At 50.6% G+C, this 25296-nt stretch overlaps 1 protein-coding gene across 4 annotated transcripts in view; it reads right to left on the bottom strand.

The window, feature by feature from the left end:
* Positions 1-25296, bottom strand: part of OSBP2 (oxysterol binding protein 2) — a 164452-nt gene that overhangs the window by 47132 nt on the left and 92024 nt on the right. For all 4 annotated transcript variants that reach the window (XM_067307370.1, XM_067307371.1, XM_067307374.1 and 1 more), the window contains one exon: positions 5894-6144. In XM_067307370.1, coding sequence (XP_067163471.1) covers positions 5894-6144 — 251 coding nt within the window. The remainder of the gene's footprint in view (positions 1-5893; positions 6145-25296) is intronic.

Here is a 25296-nt window from a genome sequence, read left to right as displayed (position 1 = left end):
CTCCCCTGCTCCAAAGCTGCTGCCAGCGGGGAGAGGAAAAACGCACCCAAGGGAGAACGACGACACCTCCTTTTTGTAGCCAGGAAAGGAGAACAGCGCCAACCTGCCGGCGCTCAACAGCCAGGCTCTCCAGGCGCACACACGCTCTCATGTCTCCTCCAGACACTAATGCTGTCACCCAGTCCTGCCAGGAGCCAAGAGCTGCCCGCACGCAGCGTGCCACAGGGAAAGGTCAGGACGGGTGACACCAGCAGAGCCAGTCCCGAGGGCAGGAGCAGGGTGACCTGCGCACAGCCACTGGGCAGCTCTCTGAGATGTCCCTAAGCAGCAGGTGGCCTACAACAACCCTTCCATCCCTCCTCAGATCCATGGCAAGCCTGGCTCAGCTGGGAGACGTAGATGTAAGTCAGACATGGGAGATGTAGATGTAAGTCACCTCAGCCAAGACTCAGATTAGGCATGGCATTAAACGCTTAACCCAGGACGGCAGCTCCGAGTGTCACAGGCAGGGCTGGGATGGCACCTGAGTCGGCTGCGTGCCCAGTTCCCAGGGCGGCACTGCTGCCAAGGCCATGCAAACCCAGCCACCCGGGCAGGGCGACTGACTGCAGGCGCCTCCGTCCGGCAGATCAGACTGTGGAGGCTCCAGGGGGCAGCGGCCAGCTCTACGCAGAGGTTGGCTCCTCGGCCAGGACCGCTGGCACAGGGTCGCCTCTCACCAGCCCGCATGCTGTCGGTCAGGCTTTGCTTAACACTTCATCTGCCCACAGCCTTTGCCTGCTGCCTGCGTGGCACCCGGTTCAGGTCCTGGTTCAGAGCAGAGCCCTCAGCCTCTCGCTCCAGGAGCGAGTCCTGAAGCAGCTCCAAAGCAGCTGGAGAGTGGCCCGGAGGACTGTGACAGAGAGAAACGCTGATGGGAGTCCAGAGCGATAGCAGCATCAAGGAATAGGTAACAGAGATCAAATTAAAACAGGCCTCTCTCCAGCCTGGGTTACAACACTACTCCTCAGCAGCTTCTGATTTACTGTCACTTGTTCCACCACAAATATTTATCCCTGGAAGCAATCAGTGGGCAGCAGCAAATGTGTTTTCAAGAATATAATCAGGGAGCCCTGCCTGTCCACTCAGGGCTCCACCATGCAAATCACAGCAGCAAAGTCATTCCCACAAAGTAGGCGAGTCTCCAGGTTGGCTGTCCCCATGAAGACATGCTGTTTTGGTGTGGACTGGATTGAGAGCCCTTTCGCACCCTTGGAGCTCCGTGGGACAGTCTCAGATCCTGCTTAGAGGTTCAACTAAATGACCCTAATCTGCAGCAGGGCAGCAGCACCTTCCATACCTCTGCTGCTCTTCTCAGTGAAAAAACTTGAAAAACCTTGAGAAAAAAATTTTAAAAACCTTGAGAAACAACAAAAACCAAGCCAGCACTGACCAAAAATAACACAAGACCAAACCTTAGCCCTGCTGCTCTCCGTGCTCAGATCAGCACGCCACTTTAAAAAGCACAAAGAAAGAAAAAAAGAGACAGTGGCTATTACACTGCTCCATAAAGTTCAGCTGTCTCAACTTCACTGTAGCAAATCCATTCCCATTAAAAAGCTATTTCCAGCAACACCCACAGCATTTTGAGCTCTTCCTGACTCCCAAACTGGCTTCCTCAATGTGTTTGCAAGGCCCTCTCTCTCGCCTTCTGTCTGCTGCAAAATTATTAGAAGGGAGCTTTCTTTGCTCATTGGAAGAGTCCACGCAACACAGTATGCTGCTTTTCATCTCTGCTCCTCTGATTATGCTTTTAATTTGTTTCTTCTTATTTTTATGTACCTCCCACTCCTCCCCCATGGCAGATTGCGACTCATTTTTCCACGTCTCCTGTTCATTGCGCCTCACAGCTCCACTTAAGAGTGGCCTCTCTGAGTAGCCCTAGTGAGGCTGAAATGCTGTCACATGCGCTCACCAAGCTTGTTATTATGTAAGATTTAATAATCAGGACAAGAGTGGAGAGAATGGGTGGCTTACGGAAGTCTGGGCTCAAATTTTGGCTCCTCAACAGGTCACCTCTGGGCCCTTGCATGAGTCATGCAGTCCCTTCAAGGTTTGAATCCTCACCTGTAAAACACAATTATCTGGCACATCCTGCTCTCTTGTGTCTCTGGCCAAATCTACCTCTTCCATCTTGTGCATCACTCACACAGTGACAACATGCACCACCTTCTCCTCTAACATGCCACAGGGTTAAGCCAGGGAAGATCTTCCAAAAGAAAAACGCCCCTCAGCTGTCCAAGGCAACCAGGGTGCTGCACACAGGCTCACCAAGTCTCCCCAAAGCAGCGTGTTTACACCAAGAATGTTGCCTTAACAGCAAAGTTGATTTATTTACATACGTATTTATTTATTTCTACTTCTTTGACGCTCTTCCCCACAGCTCCAGGGACATTTACATAATCAGATCATACATAGCCAGACGGAAACTGCAGACACGTAACACGCACAACTGAGTGCCCCGAACGCACTCATTCCTGCTGCAGAGAGCAAAGCACAGCCTTCCTGTGAGAGCACCTTCTCTGCCCATCCCTCACTCACCGGTGAGAGCAGGCTCGTCACCCAGGGAAGAGAGGGACCAAGGCGCAGAGCACAGACACACTGCCAGCCAGGAACTTGTGGGGGCCACAGAAAGCAGCAGGCGTGAGCACATACACAGCGTGACCTCCTCGACAGATCAGTCAGGCAGCCCATCACGCGATGCTCGTCTCCAGCAGGCCAAGGCATGGACGTGAGCAACGGGATGGCCTTCAAAAGCCAACCTCTGCTCACCAGGCACAGATGAGAAAGAAGTCCTCACATGGCTTGCTCCCATGCCTTCCCTCCTCGGGGCTGCCTTCTGCTTTGGCTAGGCTGGATGGGAGTGAACTAGCGCAGTTTGGAGTGCATGGTTGGCAGCACCACTCGCACCAGTTCCCAGCTCTGCCCATGTTGTGACCAGGGGCACCATGCGGAAACGGAGCATCCGCAGGCTGGAACAAGCTTGTTGCTCCTGGCTGGGATCTCTCTGGCCAAAAGGACTCGTGCAAGGATGATTTGATTTCTCCTGCAAGGAACTGCAGGCCTGTCAAAAGCATCTTGCACTCACTTGGGATCAGCAGCCCTGAGATGCCTACAAGAGCCTGCATGGACTCAATGAGAGTGTATTTTCACCTACTGCCAAGAGATGGCTTGATGCCATGTGCTTTCTTTAGCAATGATTAAAATTTCAACATGGCAGATTTTCGTACCTTTCTATTGCATCGAGCCACCCCCAAACAGAAGGACACTGCCCACCAGGGTCTTCACAGCAGTTCATAAAAGTCCATGGCATTACACCATGCTAAAGAGAAGATAAACTGAGGCACACAGAGTTCATGGGATCTCTACATATTCAAAAGCCATCTGGACATAATCCTGGGCAACGCGCTCTAGGTGACCCTGCTTGAGCAGGGGAGTTGGACTAGATGATCTCCAGAGGTGCCTTTCAACCTCAGCCATTCTATGATTCTGTGAAAGTGGGACAGTTGTCCGAGTGTCCAATAAGGTCTTCCAAATCCATGATCATCACCACTTCTCTCCACCTAGCACAACAGGCTGAACTACAGATCTGCTAGGAAAACACCATAACAGAAAGTGATTAATCACAACGGGTAGTGATTAGTCACTGCCACTGTGTAGCCAGGAGCACCAGGCCACCACGAGGGTATGCGGTGTTAGGCTGCAATGGTCTCCCTCGCTCCCAGGCTCCCAAGACTTTGCCCACTGCTCTTTCTCCTCCTTCCTTACAAATCAATCCTTCAGGGGACCTGCCCCAAACTCCCTAGGGACTCCAGTCTTGATCCTGCCTCTCTTCCCACAGCACCTTACTTCTCAGGACCCTCATCCCAAAGCAATGGTCTCATCAGAAAGCAGAGAGAGGCGAAACCGCTGCCCCAGAACTGCCCTTCTGCTCCCATCCTGCCTTCTCACACATTACCATCTTTTCTTCTTCTGACATCTCCTCAAGAAGCTTAGCCACGAGCTGAAGTGAAAAAGATGACACTGTTAAAACAGATCTCTTTGACATCCACGTGAAAACGCTTCAGACCTCTTACCTCGTGTCTGCTTTGGACCCAGCCAAACCATGTTGAATTCCTGCCATTTCTTCCCCGCACAACAGTTCTGTGATGTTTCCTACCACCCAGACAAACCCACACTCAGGCTCTTATCGTGTCACGCTGCAACCACCGCAACATCCTCTCATTTGGCCTGGGCAGAGCTAATATTACCCTGCTCGTCTCTATCCAAAAGGCTGTTGAAGAAGTCCCCTGCCCCAGCAATTTCCTGGCCATGCTGCTTTTTCTATATCCCTCCATTAGTCCTCCTCTGTCGGTAACATCGTACCCGAGCTGTCCCTCCAGCCCAGAGGGCTCTGGCTGCCACCTCTCCTGCAGCATCGAGGGCCAGTCGTGGCCTCGCGCCACGTGTAACACTATGCAATCCTCACTCAGAAAACTTTCACAAACTCTTTGCAGGGAGAGCTCTGCACAAGCACCCACAAAGCCACTCCAAAACACAAAACACCATCTCCAGAAACTCTGTTGCCCAATAACTACAAAATCTGGAGAGCAAGGGGGATCCAGTGAGCAGTGCAACAGCCTCCGGGCCGTGACACTGGGCTTTCGTGGCACCGCCTCCCGCACCGCTGGGCAGCTCTCGGCGATCAGGCAGCGCCCAGCAGAGCTGGCTCCCAGTTCATCACCTGTCTTACTAGGTGCTTTGGCTGCCGTTGATGCTAAAAGCCAGGCAGGCTGAGGAAAGAGGTTAATGAATGCCCTCCGGCTCCTGGCATGAAGCCAAGAGGAGGATTTTTTTTTTTTTAATAGTTCTTTAAAACAACACATTAGCTTTGGCTTTGGGGAAAAGACTGCTCAGAGACAGCACTGCTCCACTCACAAGTCCCTGAGCTCTGCTGTCATTTATCATATATTATTCCAGGTCTGACAGGCTGCTTTTTTTTTTTTTTTTTTTGCTTTAAATATTTTATTTAGGTTTGTCCACAGTACTTAGGTCACTCTCCCCCTCACCAGTGGTCCCCAGGGAAAACAATGCTCCCCCTAAAAGGATGCTCCCCGGTGATGGAGGCAGGTCCACACACACCCCCATCAGAAGACGTTGCTGGCCAAAAAATCAGAAAGCAATGTCATGCTGTCCAAGGGCAAAGAGCAGCGACTGACTGCCGGGCACTTCGCGACCTATGATAAACCGGCCCAGGCGAGCATGGCTGGGCGTGCGGCGGCTCCTGGACACCACAGGCAAGTCCCCAGTTCATGTGAAACAACGGGAAGAGCTGCACAGAAGTCAAGGAAGACATGTATGATCTGGGATGCTCACCTGAACCTGCAGCGGGAAACCAGCCCTGAACTGCCGTGCTGGCCAGAAAGCAACCCCAGCAGCCAAAAAGCCCGTTATACGCTGAGCCTCTGCTTTGCCGTGGGGATGTTTAGGAGCTGCCTGCCCAGCAAGGGGTTGCACGGGCTGAGCAGACTCGCGTCCCAGCGGGAGCGCGGCGGAACAGGGCACTGAGCAGCCAGACCCGCTCCCAGCGCTGCACCCTTTAACTTCGAACCCTCTGCCGGCCGCTCGCTGCCGTGCCTGAGCCGACGCACCAGCCCCTCGCGCTCTGCTCTGCTCCCAGAGAGCCGTGCCGTGGGGAGGAACCGGGACACCACAAGGAGGAAGGAGAGTTTGGGAACAGGAGGAGAACAGGGACACACAAAAGGGAAGGGACAGAGGAAGAAAATGCTCCCCCCCCCCCGCCTCCGACATGGACGCAAGAGCAGCCCCGCGTTTCGCAGCGCGCCCGAGAGCCGGCGGCTCGCTCCGCACTTACATTGATCATAGCATTGGAGGTGATCCGGAAGAGCGTGGCTCGCTCGTTCACCGCCTTGATCTTCTCGCCGCTCTCGGCAGGCAGCTTCAGGTTCTCCAGCTCGCTCAGGGAGCGCTGCAGAGCCGCCCCGTGCTTCGCTATAAGGTCATTGCAAGTGCTCAGGTCCTCCAGCTTGCTCGAGAGGGTTTTCAGCGTGCCGTGCAGCTCGCCCTTGTCAGACTGCGAGGCGGGCTCCTCATCGCCCGAGTCATCTGCAAAGGGGGGGATGGAGAAAACACAGTTTCCATGGCTACCTCCGGACTGTGCGCCGCCGCCGCGTGTGGACACCCCCTCCTCCTCCGCGGCGGGGGGCAGCGGCCGCGTGGGCGCCCACACAATGCCCTCCCTGCTCCTCCCGCCGCCCGGGGAGGCCGGGGCGGAGGCGCCCCGCCGGCCGGCACGATCCTAGTGCAGGCATTGCGCCGCCGGCCAAGCCAGCCCTAGGGACGCCGCCGGGCCGGGCAGCGGAGGCCAGAGACAGGGCTTGGCACCGAGCAGCTCTTGGGGATGTCGGCCAGAGCCCCAAGGAGGTGTCGCGCAGGCTCCCCGGGGCTCGCTGGGATTTGGTGCGGGGCCGCTCAGTCTCAGCGGCCAGGGGTGACGCATGGAGCGGGTGCGCCCGTGCCACCGAGGGCTGCCGCGTCCTCGCTCCAAACCTCCCCCTTCCCCGCTCCCGTGGTCAAAAAGAAAAGGCTCCGGCATGGCCTTTCTCCGAAACCATGACACCTTGAGAGGGCAGGAAAGTCTCTCCTCTCACTCAGCATCTCCCCATCACCACCAGCCTCGCTCAGCACCACAGGCGGCGGGACTGCGGCACCGGAAAGCCATTCCCGGCCCAGGGCTGCGGGGCCTCATCTCCCACCCCAGGGTGGCCAGGGGAAGAAGTTCCCCGACCGCCACCACGTACAGAAACACCCGTTTTAAGATTCACAACAGTGGTGAAGAGAGCTCCCTTGCAGCAGGGAAGGAGCTGGTGCCAGCATCACCCACGTGCAAAGGAAATGGTTATTCCTGTGACTTTTGGACGCTCGGGTGATTTAAAAACCAAAAACCGAGCCAAAACTGAGTAGGGAGCATAACGCAGTGGATTTCTTTACGCTACATCACACTGCCTCCCCCAAGCAGGTGGGAGAAGTGAAAGGCTCCGAGACACAGCACTGCCCGAAGCATCGGATACAACAAGCGAGCGTGGAGCAGGTCTACATGGGCAAAGGCTATGGGCACTTCCGCTCTACGCCCTCACCCCAGGCACGCGCTGCGCCCGTCGGGCTGGGGACATGCCAACAACGGCCCATTTTACCGGCTGTGCTTGCTGCAGGCTCCCCTGTGACCTCCACGGAGACCTCAGGCCCCTCCTGGGACGGCTCTAGCTCAGGGACAGGCTCGGTCTGCCCTGGTGCTCTGGTACAAGCAGGCTGCAGTCCTGTGACCACCACGGGGTCCTTCAGGTTGACCCTGGCCCCTGGCATACACCCCCCAAACCAAACAGAAGCAGCCTGCTCGCGGTAGTGCTACGATGAGCTGGTCTCTAGTAAGGAACACAGACACAAGAAATTCAAAAATGAGCACGAGATGAGGAGCTCAGCTATGAACCCCACACAGCACCGGGCTCCCATGGAGACCTGCAATTCTGCAAGTCAGCAATGGTCGAGCCACAAAACGGCTGCAGAGAAAGCATCCATCCACGCAGGCAAACAACTCACGTGGAAAAAAGCAGAAATAACAATCAGGCATTCAAAATTAGCCTGCATCGCTCTTGGGTGCAGCCAAAAGCCACCGAGGCAGCACAGCACAAAACAGCCCCTTCGTTTCCCCTCTTTCAGTCTGCTGTTTCTTGGATTATAAAGAGACAGGAACAAGCAAAACCTGCCTCCAGGGCAGAACCAGCAAAAAAATCACCTACCAAAAGCCAAGGTGACTCTCTGCTGGCAAAGACCAGCTCCGAGAGAGGGACCAGGTTCTGAAATCTGGATAACTGGTGCTTAGGGGCAGCTACTGAAAGGAAGGCACACCAGGCTCTTCAGCCAAATCACCTTGACTCGACTATGCCAGCAGTTCTGAGCAGTAGGATATCAACAGGCTCAACCGCAGCTGCCATCCAAGAGGTCCTACACCTCACACCAGCCACAAACTGGGTGCTATATTTTGGGCTGAGAAAAACATCACCGCGTCTCCACGAGGTGCAAATCTAACTGAAGTTATCTCAACCTACAGGATGAATTTCTTCCCACAGTTAATCCTTTCTATCCAGCAGACTGACAGGCTCTGGGAATGAAGAAAGGACATGTTCCCTAGTGCCTGCAGCTTCTTTGCCGGGGCTGGGGGAGCAGGGGGGGACCAGGATGTCCACTCAGTCAAACAGATGAAGAGACACCATGATGCTGCAAAGAACAGAACTTGGAGGTGCCTTGGTTTTAACAGGGATGTGGCACATTGCTTTTCTGTGCTAGGAAGCAAGGAGAGAAGCCCATAGTTGACTAATACATGCGGGGGGGGGGGTATTCCTAATTAATTTATAAGACCTTTCAAAATGTTGTATTGAGAGTGATGTTCAGCCATCACTCAATGTAAGTACATTGATTCTACAGCTCTTGGGTCAGGTATGGGAACTGGAAGAGAAAGAGCCCTTCATTTAACAGTATTAAAGCTGTGTTTCTACCACAAAAATGAGAGCAATCTGGATAATACAAAAGGACAATCAACCTGGAAAGTCAAAGCAGTGGTAGAGCAGAGCATGGTGCTACAGTCTGGAGCATAATGGAGACGCACAGTTGAGAGCCAGAGGAACAAACAAGTCTAATAAACCCCCTGTAATCAGAATAACGCCCATGCCCACATGCCATAAGCACTTAGCAGACCCCAATGGCTGCAGCCACTTCTGCAGTAAAAGGCAACAACTCCTTCAACACCTGCAGGATCAAAGTACAACAGGCAGATCAGACAAACAAGGTAATGCAGGCCTTGCTCACACCAGCTGTTCTGAGTTCTGGAGTTAGTCTAATCCTCTTGAATGTGGACAGTGGCCCGTGTCCACATAGAGGCTTCCTGAGCACCTGACGGGACAGAGAGGGCTCCCAGAGGGCCCACAAAGAAGCAGAGTCCAAACAAGAATAGCCAAGTGTGAAGGCCCAGCAGAGAAACCAAGTTTGACCCAAGAGTTGGGTGCCTCAGGATCCACCGCAGAAAATGCCACTGGAGAGCAGGGCAACCAGGAGAAATGCCAAGCATGCAAGAAGGGGTGTGGGGAAGAACGGTGTGCTGGACGAGGGACTGGCAGGACTGGGAAAACCAAACCTCTTGGTGTCATGGAGCCAGGCTATGACGCTACTTAGAACAGGTGCACTAGGAAAAGGACGTACGGTCCAGAGCCAAGGCTTATCCCACACAACAGGATTTACCCCAACAGCTTAAGAAAGATGGAAGAACAAAATAAAAAAGGCCTGTTGGGAAACAGGACACAGCACAATGCAGGCACATCTCACAGAGGAAAGCACCAGGGCAGGACCTCCCTATACAACCATTTGATCTGTCCACAACTCAGCCCTGGGCCCCCGCAGAGCACAAACTTCTGATGAACATCTGAAACAGTTGATAAAGCCAGTAGATAAAGTGGCTTGTGGCCATCAGGGACAAGGCTCGATAAATTAATAAATACGCAGCCAGTGCCAGCACCCACAGGAAGCAAACAGAGATGTTTTCCAGGAAGGCGAGCAGCAGGCAGTTTGCTCCCACCGAACGGCTGAGGAGCCATTAAACTGCACATCAGCAGGGGAACAGCTATGGTCTCTGGGATAAGGCCAGCATTTTGAAAACCTATTCAGTACCAGGGAAGGCCTCAGGCCTGGAGGAAGGAGACAAGTCAAGGGAAGAGAAAAAGGAACATGCAGAATTCGAAGGGCACCAGGAGGGTGCCCAGAGGTACCGCGGCAATGGACATGGGCTTATGTCACAGGTATCTTATAACGCAAACTTCAGGAGACCCAGCAAGAAAATTTAAGCCATTTGCTGCCTGTAAGGAAACTCACTGAGACCTCCCTAAGCTCCTATTTCTGTTTCAAATATGTCTAAGGAACCTTTCATCCTGGGGCAAGCCATGGCACTCTGAGTCACTGGCACCATCCACCTCCCGGTGCACTTTGAACACTGTCTTTACGTCCACCCCAAACTGGCGCATTTGAAGGACAGAGCGCGCAGTACGGCATAACACCTTGGACGCTCTCCGGAAGAGGCACGGGGAGGCGCATTGCTGTTACAGCCAGCTGTTACACGGCTGTTACAGCTGCTCAGAGCTGCTCCTCAGGTGGAGGCCTTTACCCATCCACTTTCACGGTGTCCTACACAGTAGCCCACACAAAGCATCTTTCTTTTGCCATCACATATGACACGAGCTTTCACCTGAGCTGCTGTCCCGCACCACAGCTTCCAGCTTGGGAGGCTCCAGCTATAGTCACTGGCTTTCACCGTGCTGGAAACCTGCTGCACACTCCACATGGGAGCTGCAACATCACCCTACCACGCAGTCCCAGGCAGTCCGGGACACCCTGTCGGTCTCGTGGGATGATGCCCTGCCCAGCTGTGAGCAGAGACATGGCAGGGGTTAGTAGGGCACTGGAGCAGGCAAGGTGCAGCAGGATGGGCTCACCAAGTAGCCCCCTGTGGCTAGCAACAGCTCAGGAAGGGCAACCTGGGGGCATAGCCACGTTCACGGGGCACCATGGCCCCAGCCGCCTAGGCTAGCATCGCTGCAGGGGAGCCAGCGCTGGCAGGGGCCCCACTGGCCAGTGCCACACTGACAGGGACACTGCACACAGCCAGGGCCAGGGCCAGGCTCAGACTCAGGGACCTTCAGTCCTGCGCTGACATCAGTCGGAGCATCCAGGGCTCCGGCTGCTCCATGCAGGAAAGCAGTCAGCACCTTCCAGGCTTTGCTTTCACCTCTAGCTAGTCTGAAAAGACAGGCACGAAACAGCAAGGAAGCCGTGTACGTCTGGAGCTGTTGGAGACATGGTCTGGGAGAGCTCATCCATGCCCAAGCGATGCCTGGGCTTCACTCGGGGGCTGGCAGCAGGGAAGACAGCAGAGGGTCTGACTTCTGAGAAGGGCCAGCCTTTCCATGGCGCGGGGAGTGCATTAGCATGGCTATTTTCCCCAAAAAGGTGGACCAAAAAGCTCACAAGAACATTGTTTCCTGGATGCAGGACAGAAACCCTCAAAAGTGGCAGAGAACCTATCCAAAGTGATGCTTGTCTGGCTACAAAAGCTGCACTTGTGCCACATCTCTGCAGTGATCACTGCCGTGATCCTCTCCTCAGCCCAAGTGCCTGCAACAGCAGGGAACGGTGCAAAGCACTGCACACTGCCGCACACCCCGATGGCACGTGCATCTCCCATGGCATGCATGCCTGCTGTAGCACGTGCGCCTGCGGGGAGCAATGCAAATGCAGTGTGCAGCCTGGATGGGCAAACTGCACACAGAGCAGGAACAGGATGGAGGTGGCATTTATGCAGGAGAGCACAGCCCAGCCCAATCCATCGGTTTCCAGTCCAAGAGCTCCCTTGCTGCCTCCAGCGTCTCCATTTGCACTCTCACCATGAGCATCCCCTGCGGCCTCAGGGGCATGCTGGCCCCAGCAGGCCTGCAGCGAGCTACCCGTGCTCAAACAAGCCGGTGGAAGGAGCCTTTCTTCAGTGTGCAGTGATCTGGTCACTAATGAATCCAGTCATTAGTGGCTAAATGGTGTTTTATAAATCCAGCAGAAGCAGCAAACCCAGAAATTTGCTCATGGAGAAGCCAACCACCCTGGCTTGGTTTTCACCACAGACACCAGCCAGGCAACCATCACTATGTCAAAAAATACCATCATCTCTGAGTGGCTTAAGACAGTGGACCCAATTTAGGTTTTTTCTGTTTGTTTGCAGGAGGAAGAGACACTGGTGATACTTCTCAGGCCCAATCTTGCCTGTTTGCAGCAACTGCTGGAGGAGCGGGGAAGGTGCAGGAGAGCGTGATGTCCCCTTTTTGTGCCAGCAAGTCTCAGTTGCTGGCGAAATCTCAGCGCCTGGCCTCCGAGGTTCAATTCCCAGCCCAGCCACTCATCCCTGTGTCACCTGGGCTTTTATATCCACGGACCTCAACTCGCCCAACTGCTGCAAAGGGAATTGCAATACCAGCCTCCCATCAGGGCTCTCAGGCCGATTGCACTCCCGGTCACCATTTTGAGTGGAAAAGTGCTCCACAAAGGCCACTATCAACTAATTGAATTGCAGGGCTGAATCCTGGCCCCCGCAGGCCATCCACGCTCAACTTTCTGGGGCACAGGCTGTACAGCGTGCCTCCCTAAGGATGGGCAAACCTGAACCAGAGCCTGCAGGGTTTGCCCATCATTAAAACGCTCCAACACAGGGACGGCTCGGCTGTGCTGCGACAGCGGGGCTCCGTCCGTTGGCGAAACGTTATTTCTCCTCCTTCGCTCCCTGTGCATCAAGGCTGCTGTAACGATCTCTCCTTGTGCGCTCAGCTAAACACAGCAAACGCGAACATGGCATGGCCCTTTTTTTTTTTTTTTTTTTAAAACCACTACACAGAATTATATAAATGCCCCAAAGCCCAGTGAAAAGAGCTCCCCTCTTGCTGGGAGGAGGCACCTGGGTCAAACCATGACAGTGGTGACACTGTCCTTTCAAGTCGAGTTAGTGCAGATGAACGTTCCTTGGCGGAAGCTAGTTCAGAATATTCCTTTTCTTCCCTCTTATATAATGCCGGCAAATACCAGAGCAGAGCGAGACCCTGCTCAAATCTGCGGGCTCAAAGGTCACTCATCAATAACTGTCTTAGAAAGAAATCACAAAAGAGGAGAAAATAAACACTGCAGGATGAACGCGCGCTGCCGAAAAAGCCTGCCAGCTCACAGGAGGTGTCCAAGAGAGGGGCTGCTTGCACAAGCCGTCCGTCTGTCTAACTGCCTGCCCCAGAGCTGGTTTTATTGTTGGGCCGGGACCCAGGTGAGCCAGGTAGCAGGATCCCACATTCATTCGCCTCCAGCCCTTTCAGGCCCGAATTGTGAAAATCGAGAAAGGGCCTTTCAGGCTCTACCGAGGCTGCAAAGTCCAAATGGGATCTTGAACTCAGGCTAGAAGGTCAGGACACGCACAGGAGGGAGCAATGTGCAATACCTGGTCCTGGGAACTTAGGCACGCGCAGCACAGAGGATGGAAACATGCTGTCCTACACACCCCATCCCCATACACATGTCCCATAACCTCTGCCTCCTGCCACCCAGCCCACACAAGAACAGGGAACGGTTTATACAGCTTCTGTGATCCACAGTAAAATAAAAATATCCTAAATAACATAATTTGCTGTAATTAGCTCCAATCAGAGCACGGGAAGACGGAAGCACAACATTATGGCTGCATTTAAAATCAGAGCAAATTCAAGTGCAAAATGTTGGTATAAAAAGCACCCAAACAACCCTCCCGTCCTCTTGCAGTGATCCTACCAGGGCAAGCCATTAAAAGCATCTCCGAAGCTCAGTTTCTAACCTGCAGCTGCAAACACTGAAATACTGTCACGCACTGAAATACTGTCGAACACTGAAATACTTCCCTCATTACTGGGCTGTCCCCCTGCAGCACCAACACAGGCCACGTAGGATTGACCGAGTCCCCCGAAGCAGATCTCTCTCATTCCTCAAGTAACCACCAACCTTTCAGATCTGCACCAGCTTTCTGGTGTTGTTCCTAAGAGCATCCCACAAATCTGAGCGGACGGAGCCCTGTTTCCACCTAATCTCCATCCAGCACTTTTTTGTCCGAAGAGATCCATTGAGGGAAAAGCTATTTCTCTCCGAGACCCAAGTGTCCCACTGTGTAAACACTGCAGTACTGTTAAATTAAAGGGGCTCTGTGAATGACCCTTTTCCTTCGGCAAAGGTCCAAAACATTATTTTTACCTGTACAGCGAGCCCTTGTCTCTGCTTCGTGCATCACCTGGCGCTGCTGGGAGCAGCTCTGCCATCTGCTCTCCGCAGAAGAAAAAAAAATCCTCCCTAAAGCAGCAAACCCGTTTGACTTCTGCAGTTTGGCAGGGTGCGCTCCCCAGGGCAGCACCCTCCCCACCCGCGTGCTGGGATGCGGGTGCCCCTGCGTGGCCACAGCACCCTGCTTCATCTCCTCCACCACCACCAGGAGAGCAGCAAGTCCCTAGCTCGCCTTGGCTCACCCCATGCCTCAGTACGGGACGGGTTTACGATGAAACAAAGCCTATGTTTATTTAGCAAGAATTCACATTGCTTCCACTTACAAGGCTGCAAACCAAAGCTACCGAAGAAAACAAACTCGCAAAGCTGAGGACAAATGCTTGACAGCAAGTTGCCTCCACGCTTGTGTAGGTACCTCGCAGCAGGTGGACCCTTGCAGCACCAGAAGCGTTTCCTGCACGCAGTTTCAGCGCCTGCTCTTGTCTTACCACCAGCATTTCTTGTCACCCAGGATGCACAAAAGCCTCCGCAAGCAAGAGCTCAGACACCGAGCAAATACGCGGCGAAGGACGGATCCTGCCCCTGCGCCAAATCCGGCTCACAACTCCCGGGGGAGCAAAAACATTTCTCCAGTGGGACTCTGAGCAGACGGTGCAGTCAGAAGGTGGGAGCAAAGGGGCAAGAGGAGGGGACAAGGTTTCCCTATGGTCATTCAGCAGGTTGATAGGAGGCAAAACGGGCCCAAGGGGAGAGCCCTGGCGCTGGCAGCTGGCACACCGCACATGCACGCAGGGTCGCTAACAGCAACTTCTCATAAATCTCTTCTCTAGGAACTTGCACGGCTTCTATTTCAACACGTGCGCTTAGTCCACACACCCCGTGCGCCCCAAAAAGCACCAGCCCCTGCAAACCGAGTCCTTCCATTCCTTAATCGATACTTTCCTTTGACCTACAAACAAACTTGGGGAATTCTGTTTTGATTTTTATTTGTAGGCCACTGGCATGAAGCAGTTGCTATAGGAACAGCCAGCCTCCCTGAAAGCCGAGAAGATTATTTTTGGAGCTGTGATACTATTTAATCTATGTAAAATGGATCAGCAGCTGGTGGCCGTAAGCCTCTTCAGGCCCTGGAAAGCAGCTACACAAGAGAAAGGTAAGAGTACAACAGCACAGCCATGGTGTTTGCAGAAAGCTTTCCCTTCCTGGGTGTTCTCACTTCCAGAAAAAGTCTTCTCCTTTCCACACCATCGTTAGCTATCCTCTGAGAGCCCTGCAATCCTGAACTGCTCGCCCACTGCTTTCCTGAAGTCTTGGAGCCTCTCAAAGGCAGTGTTGGCATTTTGGAGTAAGTCAAACCTGTCCTTTCTGCCGGATGGAAACTGGCACAAGCAGACGAGGGCAGCGAAAGCGCGGGATCAACCCTGCAGAAGCACCGGCGAGCCAGACGGGCTCCCACGTTCGGCAACGGTGGACACCGGTCCCGGAGCCTGCAAATGAGGGCAGCCCCCTGCAACCGTTACACAAACACAGCGCAAAAGCAGAAAGACATTTCCTACGTCAAAACAGTTTGATTTTTACCTATAGGGAAAAGGGATTATTTGCCGCTGTCTGCAGGTGAAACCATCACGGACACCCATGGGTGACTTCAGCGCTGCCCCTGCCGCAAAGCGAGCAGGGGATATATGTGCTCTAGACCCAAAGGCGAAACAAGAAAGCTTGTGATTCCCTCCAAATCATACAGACTCTGGAGGAAATAAATGACCCAGGGAGGCCAGCCCCAAAGCCAGGCACCGAACGAGGCCACTCGCGACCCTCCCGGGGTCCCCCAACATGACATCCATCCCCGTCAGTGATTGTCTGTATCTCTTGGAAACGCTGATCGCTAGTCATTTCTCAGCTGAAGCAATTTTTGTGTTGGCTGTAGAAGACACAGCTGCTTTCATCACTTTTAATAGCTATGAATATCAAATGAAAACCGGTATCTATATTTAATAGTCTAGCCTGGCTGCCAAAAGATGGACGCGTTTTCACAGCATCTGCAAATACAGGCACAGGCAGAGCATTTGGGGGTGTAAAGAATTATGCTGGAAATTAAATCACCAAAATAGCATCACGAATAATCACCATATATCATTCCAAATTTCGGTCATCACTTAACAATTACCCCCAACCTGGCAAGGGTATTTCTTCTACTGCTAATGTAACCGGACAGCTGTTCAAGCAAATGGAGGCCTAAAAATAGCAAGTATTTGCTTGCTGTTCAGCTTGGACACTTCCTGAAGTCAAATTCAACAGAAGTAGGTGATGGGAGCGAGCTGAGGGCATAAGGACCCCATCCTGGGCCAGCCCGAGATCCCGCGATGGGGCTCTCCACTAAATCCAGAGTGCAGAGATCTGCATTCCTATCACAACAGCCGATTGGATTTGCCCAAAATCCTAAGGACTGTAGAGAGAAGTGAAATGCATTCATATTGCAGAAATTTAGGTCTAAGGACCTGAGTAACCTGATCTAAGTTGGCCCTTGGGTTGCGCAAGGGGTTGGACCAGAGATGTCCAAGAGCCCTTCCAACCCAAATTACTCCATAACTCTAAGTTAAATGAAATTTGGTCACTTGAAATAATTGGCTTTGGATCATAATCAGGTCTAATGCAAAGCTGTAATAAAGGGGTTAGTTTAATATATATGCAAATGAGAAACATCTGTATAGGCACTAAGATGCATATATACTAACATATCAGCATATCTGGTTAAAAATGTAGAGGAAAATGAATATGTAAAATAGGTAAGATAAGCAAATGGGCTTAAACAATTTTTGGAGACCCTTTCTTTGGGTTACAGTTTGGACAACACGCCACCCTTCAACCAAGCAGTGGTGAAATAAAGAAGGCAAGTAACCTCTTTGGTTTTCATTTAAAAAACTGTTAATCCTATCTCTTGATTTCCATAACTGTGACTTCTTTAATACTTTAGTGCAACTGGCTGGAGTGAAGGCTAACAGAAGAAGTGCCACTTTAACGTGGCCCTACACACCCTGCATTGCTTTGGGCAGCGAACTCCTCAGTGACAGCAGGTCTGAAAGACTAAGAATAAAAGATCAAAAGGATAAAAAGCAGCTGGGGTCAGTCTCTTGGCACCTCATCCTTGATAAATTACCACTTATAAGAAAAGCAACTGGCAAAAACACACTGTAATAGTAGAGAACATGCAGAAGCTAATGGAGACAGGACCCCGAAATCAAGGTAACAAGGCTGACCTCAAGATAACCATGCATGAAAACACCTCCTTGGAAGGAACAACACTGCTGAGAGGAGGCTGCACGCATAATTCCTCCGAGACATCAGAAAGTCAATGTAAGCAAGGAGGCTAAACAGAATGATCAATAGGTCTTGATCTATTTTGGCACTAGCTCTTCGCTCTTCTTGTGACTGACACTTCTGTTTTGATAAAGACACATTTCCAAATGAGGGAACACTCTGTTCAAGGCTGTCTACCGCAGGGATGCCGAGGAAACTATCTGAACTACCAGCCTGAAGCAAAATCCGCTGTGGAACTGCTTTTGAAGCACAGCCCTGGTTCAGTGCCAGCATCCTACAGCCCCATGAAATGAGTGCTTGCTTCAGTGCAAGTGAACCCTAGGAAAAGCTTTCCTTACATGCTGCAGGAATACCAGAGGACCAAATTTCTGAGAAAAACCTGAAATAGAAAAATTTTCATACTTTGTGCTTTTTTATTTAAATATACATTTTCAGAATTCATTTAGGAGGCACAGGGTATTTGTCCCTTTTTTGCACAGGGCCATAGAGGTTCTAGTAGTGGACTTTCTGTAAGGTTCCCATTAGGTGATCTAACCTCACAAATTTCTTTTGGCACAAACCATCCTTGCCATGAGGGTCCTGAAACCACAGAAATGACACCAGGCATGAATTTTGACCCACCTTACATTATCCGCTTCTTCTTCTGTGAAATGTGTATTAAAGTACCAGCCTGGTAGACCAGTTCATTAATGCTTGTAAAGGACTTCTCATTTCTTAAGAGCAAAGCACTGGGAAAGCACAAAGTATTTTTATTACAATTGCTGCAGCATGCCCAGTCCAGCTACTGAACATTTTACTGCTGCAATTAGAAAATGATGATGTTACCAGTCAATAAGCCTCAGCAGCAAATGCTGCACTTTGTCTAGACTGCAGCCATTCTCCTTCCCGCACACACAGGGTTTTCCGATTACCCAATCACCTACACAAGTTCAATAATTTCCTAAGGCAATGAAGACAGACAAATCAGCTGAAAATGCACTGAAAGACAGAGTTTAAACTCAAAAGAATTTGGACAAATTAGAGAAACAGAGTCTGAAATGCAGGACACAAAAAATGCTAAATACCATACTGCATCAGGTAGAGAAAACCAACTAGACAGATATCAGACAACCACCAGTTTAGCAGAAAAGGATCAAATGATCATAGCTTATTATAAATAGAATATTAATTAAAATTGATTTTTTTAAGTATGCTAAAAAAGCAAATAAATAGTTATATGAACAGAACAGTCTCATCTAAGACATATGATGTCATTTCTTTTAAGTTTCCAACAGGCTATGCCCAATTCGAGGAACTGAACTCTTAAGACACATGGGCACCATAAAAAGATAGTCCGTGGGAGCATCAATAAGAAGGATACGTGGGAGGAAAACACATCCAGCAGGGAGAGATTGAATGAAAGGACAAATGAGCAAAAAAAGGACAAAAAGAGCAAAAATGGGAGAAAATGCATTGGAGACATGATAACAGTCCACAAAAACCACAAAAAGTTGTTAACAAGAAGGGAACAATCTGCTCTTCATGTCCACAACGAACAAGACAAGAAACCATGAGCTTAAATTATTGCAATGACACTGAGTATTCGGAACAACTTTCTACCCACAGGGGCAGTGAAGCCTCGAAGAGGCTTCCTGCAGAGACCACGGGAACTCAGCACTGGCGGTCTTGGGGGATAGGAATAGCAAACATCTGTCAAGAATCGTTTTGAGAGAGCTGATCCTGCCCAGGGGCAGATGGATGAATTTGATAGCCTCTTGAGGCTTCCTCCAGGCTCATTCCCTAGGATTTTATCATTTAAAAGAAAAAAGGCTAGAGAATGGTCAGGAAACAAACCCGCAAAAAGCAGCAAACTGTGACAGGCAACCGTATCACAAATCAAACCGGAATCCTACTGAGCTTAATAGAAATTTTGTCTTGACTTCAATGAGCCAGGGAAAGGCACCAGTGGGTAAAGGATGAGACACGGGCAGGTATCAGTCCTGGGTTGCACACACTTTAGATGTAAGTGTTTTTAAAACCTTCCCAAAACCATTCTCAAGAGAAAGCAGCAGCAGGACTTCCTTTACAAGGAGATTTCTACTTGCTGGCTTTTGGAGAAGTTGGAGGGTTTTTTCGATCCATTTTTAGACTACAATTTTCTGCTCTCCATTTCCAGGGGAATAAAAACTTTGGCAGATACCAAGAAAAATACCAAGCCAGATCACAAACCTGTTAAACTGGAGGCACACGCCGCAGGGAGCAGAGCTGGCTGGGAACACAGTCAGAGCTAAAAATGATTCCGGCAGATGCTATTGTTAAAACATTGACGAGTCAAAGTTAGCCACGCTGGACAGAGCCAAAGGAATGTCCTATCCCCAAAAGAGAGTTCGGAATAACAATGAAAAAAATCGTCGTGAAGGTGTGATTATAGGGAAATAACCGGTCATTATCAGGCAATTAGCAGCTCACACTGAACATCTCAACACCAGAAAAGAAAATGATAAAATAAACGGCCTGATAAAAATGGGAACTTTTCCACTCTACAGCTTGGAAGTAACTGAGATGGTTCAGGATGCAAAGTGCTGCTTCACTACAGCTCTGCTTCTCCACCTGCCTCCTATTTTGTAAGCACAGCTAACCCTGGGCCCCAGAGGGAGCTACTTTGCTTCTATTCACATGTGCAAAACTGCCCGGGGGACCCTAGCGCTTCCCACTGAACAGGCTGCGGTGAGATTAGCAGGAACTCGGCACGCCGCAAAGGGGCTCCACATTTCACTAGTTTGAACTTTTGCAGAACAACTAACGCCAAGGAGGAAACCCCGCATGCAGTGACTCCATGCTAGGACCGGTCCGGGGAAGCTGTCTTAGGCAGGCTGATGATTTTGAAGGGAGAGATGGATCCCGTCCCCGCTGGGAGCACACACATGGACACAGGCTCTACTGCTCTGGAGCAGCTTGCGCCACTACACCCATTCGGCAGCACCCCAGCTTCTCAGCACACGCACTGACAGCAGAGCTCAGAAGGCTGCTCAGCCCGCCTGGGACAAGCCTGAGGAGCACTTCAGGGTCTGGGTCTGAGCAGCAGATCTGGTCTGCGCAGGGAGGCGACCTGCATGTTTCTCAGAGCAGTCCTGCTAGGCACTAGGAAAAGGAACAACAGAAATTCTGCAACAGCCAAGAGGGCCTCTGCTAACCAGGACCTCCATAATATTCCCATCTCCCCTTCCCATGGGACTCAAATTCCAGAAAAAATCCCTTTCTCCCAGGATGTCTCATCTGCAGAGGGAACTCAATCCCTCCTTGGACGTTCAGCAACTGCAGGTTTTCACACCAGAATTTCATTCACAACATATCAAGAGTTCATTGAGCACAGAGGGGAGCTTCCAACTGTTCTTCCCTGCAGATTTTTATGAAAGAAGTAATGATAGCAACAACACAGAGTGAGTCCCCAGCCCACTTCTGGTGGCCAGTTCCCCTTTCAACACAAGCTCCACAATAGGAGAGTAACAGTAACATTTAAATCACCCCTTTGAAGTATAGTAGGATCTTTAAATTACTCAGCAGATGGACCGGAGGATCAACAAATCCATTGTTCTGGCAGCCCTGATAATGCTTGCATTTAAAAAGAAATCAGAAGTCAAATTCATGCTGCAGGTGTCAGACACAAAGCCCGGTAAACAGAAGCCCCCACCAGATAGAGCAGATCATCTCATCGTATGCCAGCTACTGCCAGCTCTGTTTTGGACTCCATGTTCTTTAGCTTTCTACTTTTTCTATGGAGTTCACAGTTCACAAGGCAAAAAGACACCCAGACAAGGAAGCCTCTACACAGCCATGCCCTGGGTAACGAGGAGGTTTTTCTTCAGCCCCTCTGCTAGGGGACATGTCTAAGAGGGGTTTGCCAGAAGCAGGAATGAGACATCCCATCTCTCCTTGTGTGTGCCACTGAGGAGCCCTCAGGGAGCTGGTTTGGGAGCTGACCTTGGAGGAGGCTCCATCTACCTCCCAGCGTCACTCTGCAGTTTTGCACACGTAAGCAGAACAGTTGGAGGTCTGGTTACTTGCTCTACCAAACCCCCCGTAAAACTGCTTGTGAAAGCATATTCCTCTGTCATTAAAATCTTTGCATATATTCGTATCAGCAATGCAGAAGTGAAAACCTCCATGACCCATTCTCAGTCTCCAGGGCCAACAAGATCCACATCCAAACAAACATCACTAATTTGCACTTTACTAAACCATCCCTCCTCTAATTCATATGTAAACTCAGAGTTGACAGTCAACAGGCAATACAAGACAACTCTGCAGGGATGATTAATATTACCTAAGGCTTCAGACTTATCTCCAAGCAGAATGAAGAATATTTAGCCACACAGAAAGAACTGTTGTCATAAATAATTAAAAGTTATTTGCTCTCATCTAACAGATGAGCTAAGCATGTGAAAAAACGTATGAACCTTGTTATTTTTTAATTATGTCTGTCGATTTACTTCCTCAATTCTTTAACATCAAGTGACTAATATGAATTTGCACAGCTCCTCTGCTCTGAAACGGAAGAGTCAATAGAGTATGGTGGCACTTTGAGCAAGGAAACAAGAAATCCCTGCATCTTCGCAAGGCAGTAGACAGGACCACAGGTACTTATGGGGACTCCGTAGGGAAAGGTATTGGGTGGCCCAGGACTGGGCATGAACAACCTTCTTTAGCTGAGACAAACCAGGACAAATGTAAAAGTGGCACAAACATTGGTTTTGTCCTGGTGTTACTCTATTTTTTATTTTTTTATTGAAGAAGCAGGAAGAGAGAGGGCATGTTTCCAGTAAAGTAAACAATCAGCACAAGGTGCAGCGGAGGAGTAAAAGCAGAGAGGACAAAGAATGTACAAGAAGGGAGCTTGTTTCCCTTTGTACTCCTCCCGTTCTTCTTCCTCTCTTTTCCTAAAACTCTCTCTCTCCAATGCTGTATTTCTGCCCCAGGGGCCTGCTGGAAGGGCCCCTTCTGTCCTCCCAGGGGACCACACCACGAGGACATGCAGTCTGTGCTCTGCAAGGCAGCACTGCAGGTGGCTAACTCCCCCAGGTGCCTGGGGTCCTCGTGGGGACGGGATGGCTCTGTGAGAATGGGGTTAAGGCTCCATTCTCTCTAACAGGCAACATTGCCAGGCTAGAGGATGCATGATGTGGGGTTTCCCGAGCAGGGATGGCCAGGAAACTGTCCTCCTGTTCTGGGACGCTTTCAAGATTTCTAACACTTTCCAAATCTGTGATGGGAGAAAGCTGAGATGTTTCAAAGCAATTCGAAGAAAGAGCCACCGACACCCACGTGGCTAGAGCACACAAGGTGCTCTGCCCTTCTCCCACAGCCCAGTGAGTGCGCTGGCAACCCAGCTCTTGGCCCTCTGTCTCACCCACTGCAGCTCTTTCACTTTATGCAAATGAATATTCTTCAGAGCAGAAACTTGGACCAGGGACTCATGCCAGACGGGCACAACCACCGCTGTTCAGGACATGGGGGCTAAGTCATCTCTCTGCAGTGTGGAGTCCCACACTTAGTCTCAGTGACAGAAAGACCTTTGGTGGCAAAAGTCTTGTTGAGAAGTGCACAGGCACTTTCCAGTTCAACAAAATCACCTTTGGGGTTTTTTGTTTTGTTTTTTTGTTTTGTTTTTTTGTTGTTGTTGTTTTGAAATGAGAACCTGCTTCACTGGAAGTCTCCTGAGCAGCTCTATTGATATCACAACCCTTCTGAGTCCAGGCTGTGGCAATGCACATCCTTGCTACCACCACCAAGGGGCAGCCACCGCACCAGCCCTGGAGCGCGGGGTGAGTGAAATGCCCAGCTCACATCCCTGACCCTATCATGGACATCAGGGCCCTCTTCTTCCACACGCAACAGTAACAGCGCCCTGGCACACAGCTATTTAAAACCATCTAAGGTCTTGGATATCTTCCTAAGTGCGTCACCAACCATACATTTTTAATCATGTTTAAATATTTTCCAGCCTCAGGTTCATCTACAATTTCACCAGTGCAAGGAGGGGAGCTCGCAAATAGGTTGGTCTCTCTTCTTTAGATCCATGAGCAGAAGGAAAAGGAAACACTGCTGATGGCACATCTGGCTGCATCTGGGGGATCAGCAACCACATGGTATTTGAGAGGCACATTAGCAAACATAAGCTCCCATTCTCAACAAGTTTCTCTGCAGACAACGGGCTAACGCTATCCTTGGTGTAACTCTGACAGCACCCATGGAGCTCACCACAGATGAACCTGGCCTGTGATTTTATTATTATTTTAAAAAACAATAGAGTCTTTTTCTCTAGATGTCTCCTGTCAGCTGGGAGAACACAACGTGCCCCAGGCTTTCTCCTCTCTTCTTGGAAAGGTCAGGGGAGGAGGAGCAGCAATTCGGATGGAGGTGAGGAAGAGAGGCACAGGGCCGCGCCAAGAAGGCCAGGCACACAGACGCCACTGCCCCTGTGAAACCTGCAGCCACACCAGGATCATGCAGGGCCTTCAGTAATGTTCCTACAGATTTATAAGCTCTGCTAACCCCATTTGAAAAGCAGCTACATTTTGGATAACCCGCTCAATAGCTGTCGAGGCTGAGCTGCCAGACAGCATGACATGGACGCCCTCACATTAATGCATGCCCTTATGTGCATTTAAGTCTGCCTGACCTGCCTGTGCTCAGCTTACTCATGTGTAAGAGGATCAGGGTTGGTGTAGGTTACAGATCTTCCAATTCCACAAAGGTCACAAAATGCCAGTGGAAACAGAGGGATGCTAAGCAAGCAGGCAATCTTCTAGCCCCTTTGACCTGCTGTCCAGCATGTAATTGGGAGCCTCACAAGCAGAGAGGGTGAAAGCAGGTCACAAGCAGTCCAGACGAGCTTACACCCTCCCACCACCACTTCTGCATTTGGTTTTAAAACCTGTTCCTTGGGTACTCACAAGCATATAAGGCAAAGCCCTGGTGAACACATCTCCACTAACCACTTCTTGACCACTGGGCATTCAGGGGGTGCTGGGAGAGACTAAGGGTTTCAACTGGAAGGAAAGATAAAGCTCCAGTTAGTCTTCTTGTAGAGAGCATTTTAAAATGTACGAGAGACAAGGGTGAAGCCTGGCCTCAGCAAACTTTTGACTTTCACCTAACAATAACAGATTTTTCTAACTATGTGAGATAAACAGCCAACTTGCACTGAGGCAAGTAAACCCATCAAGCACATCATGTTTGGGTCTCCTCTGAAGGCTGGAGGGCTCACAGCTAATTTGTATTGGGATCTTTCACTGCATGTAACGACAGGATGAACACATTTACAAACTGGACTAACGATTGTTACACAGGCTTCTGTAATCAGTGATAATTCCCCCCCAAAGTAAGGTAGGATGAATTCCTGCACAACAAAATGTATATTATACTTGAGTACATGACCATTAATTAAAAGCTGCAGTTTACTAGCAACACTCAAGCCTTCTTAATTCATAATGAACAGTGAAGCTGCAGATATACTAATTAGTGGGCTGTACATTATTACATCCAGCTCGTGGCTAAACTGAATGGCGCTGGTTCTGATCTCACATGAGCTCAGTGCAAAATGCATAAGAACAGCAGCACTAAGAGGAAAGACCTAGTTTTCCCCACTTCATATTTCCGCAAAGTACTGACAAGAGGCTAAAACGCCGTGTGTCAGAGCAGCGCTGTGCACAGCACAGTGCACAGGCAGAGCAGCGCTTGCACTGGGAGTTGGGTGGTCCCAGGGCAGTAGTAGAGATGTTGCCTGGGGTGGTTGAACAGCCCCAGCCCTCTTTACACCTTTCCCTTTCTTTTCCCCCCTTCCTTCCGCTTGCTAGGCATCCAGGGTCTTTCCAAACATGCCAGACCACACAGGTGTATCAAAGCACCTTACGCCTCAAGGGGGGCCAGACAGAGCTCATTAATGGTCAAACAACCATAATAGCTCATTTCCTGCAAATGGAAAGGTAATCTAATCAGTCTCGCTCGGTGACAAATAGGCCTGTCACTGCCAGGGCTCACTCAGACGTTCAAACAAAGTTAAAGCACCAAGTAGTTACTCCGACCCTGCTA

Source organism: Apteryx mantelli, chromosome 17, assembly GCF_036417845.1.
Source record: "Apteryx mantelli isolate bAptMan1 chromosome 17, bAptMan1.hap1, whole genome shotgun sequence".
Classification (NCBI taxonomy): Eukaryota; Metazoa; Chordata; class Aves; order Apterygiformes; family Apterygidae; genus Apteryx; species Apteryx mantelli.
This window is presented reverse-complemented; position numbering and strand designations above follow the sequence as displayed.